The 6,316-nt window shown below is 51.8% G+C and overlaps 1 protein-coding gene across 5 annotated transcripts in view; it reads left to right on the top strand.

Annotated features, from left to right (window-relative positions):
• Positions 1-5,749: 5,749 nt before the first annotated feature.
• The window catches only part of ADGRG6 (adhesion G protein-coupled receptor G6), a 171,860-nt gene continuing 171,293 nt past the window's right edge, over positions 5,750-6,316 (top strand). For 3 of the 5 annotated variants that reach the window (XM_025200311.1, XM_025200310.1, XM_025200307.1), the window contains exon 1: positions 5,750-5,881. In XM_025200311.1, coding sequence (XP_025056096.1) covers positions 5,862-5,881 — 20 coding nt within the window. In that variant the 5' untranslated portion in view covers positions 5,750-5,861. Of the gene's footprint in view, positions 6,055-6,316 lie in introns of all 5 variants that reach the window. The other 2 variants (XM_025200309.1, XM_006020665.3) reach the window with 2 other exon arrangements.

The following is a 6,316-nucleotide window of genomic DNA, read 5'->3' as shown; positions in this document are numbered from 1 at the left end:
CCTATTTAACAATTTCTTTGCCTTCATTTTCCTGAGCAGGGACCAGATCAGCCCATCCACCAGGACCCCATCAGGCCCTGGGGGAGGCACACCCAGGCCTAGGGTCAGTGAGGATCTAGTCAGGGAACTTCTGGAGGGACTGGATGTATTTAAATCAGCTGGTCCTGACGATCTCCACCCGAGTGCTGAGGGAATTAGCAGAGGTCATGGAAAAGGGCCAATGTGGTTCCCATTTTCAAAAAAGGGAGGAAGGAGGACCTGGGGAACTATAGGCCAGTTAGTCTTACCTCGATCCTGGGTAAGCTTTTTGAGAGAATTATCCTGGCGCATGTCCACGAGGGGCCAGGAGGGGAGGTTATGCTTAGGGGCAACCAACATGGGTTCATTAGAGGCAGGTCCTGTCAGACCAACCTGGTGGCCTTCTATGACCGGGTCACAAAAGCCTTAGACGCAGGGGTAGCAGTGGACGTAGTATTTCTGGACTTCAGGAAGGCCTTTGACACTGTCTCTCACCCCATTCTCATTAAAAAAACTAAGGGACTGTGGTGTTGACACCTACACAGTCAAATGGGTCGCTAACTGGCTGGAGGGCTGCATCCAGTGGTGGTGGATGGGTCATTGCCCACATCCCTGCAGGTCGAAAGTGGGGTCCCCCAGGGCTTGGTCCTTGGACCCGCACTGTTCAACATCTTCATCAGTGACTTGGACGAGGGGGTAAAAAGCACCCTATTCAAATTTGCCAATGACAATAAGATGTGGGGGGACATGGGCACGCTAGAAGGGAGGAATAGGCTACAATCAGACCTATACAGGTTACAGGGGTGGGCAGATGAGAACAGGATGGGTTTCAACACTGACAAGTGCAAGGTGCTGCACCTGGGGAGGAAGAACCAGCAGCATACCTACAGGCTGGGGAACTCCCTTCTTGTCAGTGCAGAGGCAGAAAAGGATCTTGGAATCATTATTGATGCCAAAATGAACATGGGTCGACCACACCTTGTCATGCATCCACAGATGCATCTTGAGCAGCACTGGTCAGGCCGCAGTTGGAGTACTGCATCCAGTTCTGGGCGCTGCACTTCAGGAGAGATGTGGACAGCATTGAGAGGGTTCAGAGGAGGGCCACCTGCATGATCAGGGGGCAGCAGGGCAGGCCCTACGAGGAGAGGCTGAGGGACCTGAACCTGTTCAGTCAGGCACTGGGGGAGTCCCTGTTCCCCCGAGCACTCCCAGGAGTGACTAGAAATAATGGTCACAAGCTGGCAGAGGGTAGATTCAGAGTAGACATCAGGAGGCGCTACTTCACTGTCAGGGCGGCTAGGATCTGGAACCAACTTCCAAGCAAAGTGGCGCTGGCTCCTACCCCGGGGTCTTTAAGAGGAGGTTAGATGAACACCTTGCTGGGGTTGTTTGACCCCAGTACTTTTTCCTGCCGTGGCAGGGGGTCGGACTTGATTATCTGCTCGGGTCCCTTCTGACCTGACCAACTATGAAACTATGAAACAATAGCCAATATTTCCGCATGCACAAGGGAAATCTCTTGATTTGTTGCTGCAGCAGCTCTATACAGATCTCCTAAAAACTGACTTGCCATCCTGAAATTCTGTAGCCACCTTTGATCATCCAAGACCTGCAGCAAAAGTACTAGTCACCAACTAGTGCTTCCCCTCCCCACCCCCCGCCAAGCCCAGAAATGGTGCTGTACTGATTGAAATTGACCCAAGAAAGTTTCCCTATAAGTTGATGTTGTCTTTGCCCCCTCTTCCTGGTACAGCAGCTAATTCCAAAACTGCTGGCTGAAAAGCTGCTTGCTTATTCAGTGGCAGACTTGCAAAGGTGATGCCACCCAGTGGCAAATTGACAAATATATCTTCATAAGCCTCTGTGTAGTTGTGCTACTCAATGTTAGCTAGCCAAGAAGAGATGGTTTGTGCTTATAATGAGAGACAAATCATGGAAATTTGTGAATTTGACCTCAAGTCCCAGCATTTCAGTCCCCTCCACAATGTTCTGTGAGAAAAACTTTATCCTGACGATGGCCCAGCAGTGGGGTGGCCATCATAGATGGCATTCTGGTTTTCTGCTACTCTATCCTCTGTCCTCTATTGACACAAAACTCAACGCCTTTATGCCCTCTATTTTTCTTTTCAAGAGAAAACTAGAGGGCATAAAGGTGTCGGGTTTTGTATCAATAGAGGATAGAGAATGACCGTACTGTCCTCTATGATGGCCACCCTACTCAGCAGTGAGACAAAGCACCATGAGATCCTCTCAAAACGTTGAATTCTTTTAATAGGGAAAATTGATTTTGGACTACAGTATGACTATAGCTGGTCATGTGGACAAGGGCTATTCTGAACTACCTAATTCTCACTTGTTACTGTGCCCCTCTTCAGCACCACATGGAAGCATGCTTTTATGTTTTAACATGAGGTGTTTGACATTGGTCATGGGTTTTTCGTTGCAGCCATGTTGGTATTAGGACATAGGCAGGCAAGGTTCTTTGAGTAGATGTGATATCTTTTATTAGACCAACTGAGTAGTTGGGGAAAAGTTCTTGGCAAGCTTTCAGGCACAATCACCCTTCTTCAGGCATAGGGAGTCTCTGCTCGTCTGAGAAGCCAAGGAATGAGAGAAGCTAAAAGTGTGGCAGGATGCTAGTGAGAATGTAAATTGGTAGAAATTTGAAAGACAAAGGGTAAAGCAAGGAAAGGAGGGGGAAGAAAGCAGGTGCGGGGAAGACCAAAGGGAAACATTACAGTAATAGAATACAAGGTTAAAAAGAGTCTGTCTGTGGAAAAGGAAATAGCTGGGGATCAGGAAAACAGGAATGAGAGAAGCTAAAAGTGTGACAGGATGTCAGTGAAAATATAAATAAGTAAAAATTAGAAAAACAAAAGGTAAAGCAGGGAAGGGAGGGGGGAGGGCAGGGAAAAAAGGCTGAAGGGAAACACTACTAATACAAGGTAAAAAAGAGGCTCTCAATAAAAAAGGAAACGGTTGGAAATCAGGAAGACAAAGGGCAGAAAAATAAGGGAGGGAAGGGGAGGGGAGAAAAGGTGTGGGACAAGAAGAACGTAAGAGGTCAGGTCAGGCAGGTACCTGGTGAATCAGATGCGAGGCAGGCTGTAACGTGTCATAAATCCAATGTCTATATTGAGTCAATGATTTTTAGTATCCAGTAGATTTATGAAGTGGAGTTTGTAGGCTTGTCTACGAAAAGTGTTTTGTAAGTTCCCTTTGAGGATTACAACTGAGAGATTGGAGAAGAAGTGATTGTCTTGTGAGAAATGTGCCCCCACAGGTAACTGGGTATTCTTGTCTTTGTTTCTGCACTATACGGTTAAATATATAATTAAAGGGATCTTTTGTTTTTAACGCACCAAAAAAATCTGCTTACTTTTATAATGGCTGTTGCATGCATATAGCTTTTTAGGCCAAACATTATGTCATATCTTTTTTCCCCACTGATACTTCTGCATGTCAAAAGTCAGTTGGCAGATGTGAAAATTTCAGACTACTTTTGTGACCTTGCTTTTCTCTGGGTTCCGCATACCATCAGCACTCAGTGTTTTCACAACCAACTGCAGTCTTACAATCACGCCTAGTTTTTAATTATTCAAAACAACTTAGTGTCATCACCCAAAACATTGCAAACTACTGTCCTACAGATCACTAGTATGTGCCCCTGGAGCATTGGTGCAGTAAAAGGATGTCTTTGGGGCAGTGCCTGATACTTGTTTTTTCTCTGAGGTGGGAAGTATTTCTTGGGGTTGTGTTCCCACATCATAGGGTATAATCGTAGAAGAGTGCTGCGATGCATTTCCCAAGGCTGCATGCTCCCCTGGGTAGTATCGTAGGGTATGTTCAGCAGCTGTGTGCTGTGTGAGTAGTGGTTGTCCTTGGTGTGCCTGTCTGTCCACTATGATGTGCACTCATGGAGTTGTGTGTGGTGATGTTTGTCCTAGGAGCGTGTGTAGGGCTCTGGGGCAGTGGGAGTCTCTCCAATACAGCATTTGCTCCAGGGTTTTATGTCCCAGGGGCAGTGTGTTGTGGTGGTGGTATGTGTGTGTCCCTGGGGCAGCGTGTGATGGTGGCGGTGGTGTCTGCCCTCGGAGGACATGTGTCCCTGGGGCTGTGATGTGTGTGTGTGTGTGTGTGTGTGTGTGTGCTTGGAGCAGTATGCAGTGGTGATGGTGTGTGTGTGGAGCACATCTGTTTCTCAGGCAGTATGTGGTGGTGTCTGTGTCTGGGGGATGTGTGTCCCTGGGGCAGTGTGATGATGATGATGTGCAAGTGTGTGACTGGGACAGTGTGGTGGTAATGGTGGTGGTGTGTGTGTCTCTGGGACAGTGTGTGATGATGGTGTGTCTGGAACACATGTATGTGTGGTAGTGGCAGTGTGTGGTGGTGGCAGTGGTGCATGGGTGTATCTGGAGCAGGTGTGTTCCTGGGGCTGTGTGTGGTGGTGGGATATATGTGTGTATGTATCCCTGGAGATGTGTGTCCTTGAGACAGTGTGTGATGATGGTGTGTCTGGAACACATGTATGTGTGGTAGTGGCAGTGTGTGGTGGTGGCAGTGGTGCATGGGTGTATCTGGAGCAGGTGTGTTCCTGGGGCTGTGTGTGGTGGTGGGATATATGTGTGTATGTATCCCTGGAGATGTGTGTCCTTGAGACAGTGTGTGATGATGGTGTGCCTGGAGCACGTGTATCCCTGGGAGAGTTTGTAGTAGTGGTGTATGTATGTGTGTGTATGTCCAGGGTGGGAGTGTATGTCCCTGGGCACTGTGTAATGGTGGCAGCGGTGTGTGTGTCTGGAGCAGGTGTGCCTCTGGGGCAGCGTATGGTGGTGGTAGTGTGTGTGTCTGAAGCAGCGTGGTGTGATGATGGTGTGTCTGGAACACATATATCCCTGGGGCAGTGTGTAGTGTTGGTGTGTGTCCCAGAGGGATGTGTCTCCCTGGCACAGTGTGTGGTGCTGGCACTAATGTGTGTATGTGTGTGTGTGTGTACCTGGAGCAAGTGTGTCTCTAGGGCTGTGTGGTGGTCATGTGTGCATGCACGTATCTGGAGCAGGTGTGTCCTGGGGCTGTGTGAGGTGGTGGCACTGGTGTGTGTGTCCATGTCCTGAGGGATGTGTCCCCCTGGGCAAGTGTGTGATGATGTGGGAGTCATGTGCAGTGGTGGCACTGGTGTGTGTGTGTGTCCCGGGAGATGTGTCCCGCTGGGGCAGTGTGTAGTGTTCGTGTGCATCCAGGGTGGGGGGGGATGCATCTCTCTGGCGCAGTGTGTGATGGTGGCACACGTGTGTGTGTGTGGAGCAGGAGCATCCCTAGGGCTGTGTGGTGGTGACGTGTGCATGCAGGGAGCTGGAGCAGGTGTGTCCGTGGGGCCGCGTGCAGTGGTGGCACTGGTGCGTGTGTCCTGGGGGATATGACCCCGTGGGGCAGTGTATGACAACGGGGGCCGCGTGCAGCATGTCTCCCGGGAGATGTCCCCCCCTGGGGCCGTGTGTGACGCTGGTGTGTGTGGCCCTGGGGCAGTGCGTAGTGTTGGTGTGTGTCCAGGGGCGGATGCATCTCCCTGGGGCAGCGTGCGCTGGTGGCACAAGTGTGTGTGTGTGTGTGTGTTTCTGTAGCAGGTGCCCCCCTGGGGCAGCGTGTGGTGGTGGTGGCACCGGCGTGTGCGCGCGTGTCCCGGGAGGTGTCCGGGGCACGTGTGTCGGGGCGGGAGGGGAGCAGTGCCAGCGTGTAAGTGCCCGCTCCCCGCGCTCGCATTCCTCTGAAGGGGCAGGTCTTTTCCTGAGCCCCCCTCCAGCTGGTGGGGAGCCAAACGGCGCCGCTCGTCCTCCGGCCAGATGCACAGGACCCCCCGCCGGTGAGAAGCCATGCACGCTCTCCAAGTCTGCCCTGTGCAGAGCGGGGAGCAGCGCGCTTTCCAGGCAAAGCTCCCACCCCCCAGCCCGCTCCCTTGAGCTGCCTCTTGCTCGGGACCCCGAGAGAAGATCGCTCGTGCTGTCGCGGCTGCCTTCCTAGCACGTCCCTCCGGAGGTAGGATCTCTCCTTTCCTTTCCCCTCCTCTGTCGCCGCCCGCAGGGTCCTCTCCTCCTGGGCGGGCACGGACCTCGCGGCGGGGTCCGGCTGGGGCCGCGGGCACCCCTCCGAGGGAGGACAGGCAGGCGGCGACGCAAGTTTCGAGTCCCACCACGCCTCTTTTGTGCCCCCGGTCCTCTGCTCCGGAGAGCTGGGCTCTTGAGAGAGACGGACAGACAGACAGAGAGGATGTGTGAGAGAGAGACAGAGACAGTGAAAG

Source organism: Alligator sinensis, unplaced genomic scaffold (assembly GCF_000455745.1).
Source record: "Alligator sinensis unplaced genomic scaffold, ASM45574v1 scaffold542_1, whole genome shotgun sequence".
NCBI classification, from domain to species: domain Eukaryota; kingdom Metazoa; phylum Chordata; order Crocodylia; family Alligatoridae; genus Alligator; species Alligator sinensis.
The sequence above is the reverse complement of the archived record's forward strand: the minus strand, read 5'-3'. Positions and strand labels throughout refer to the sequence as shown.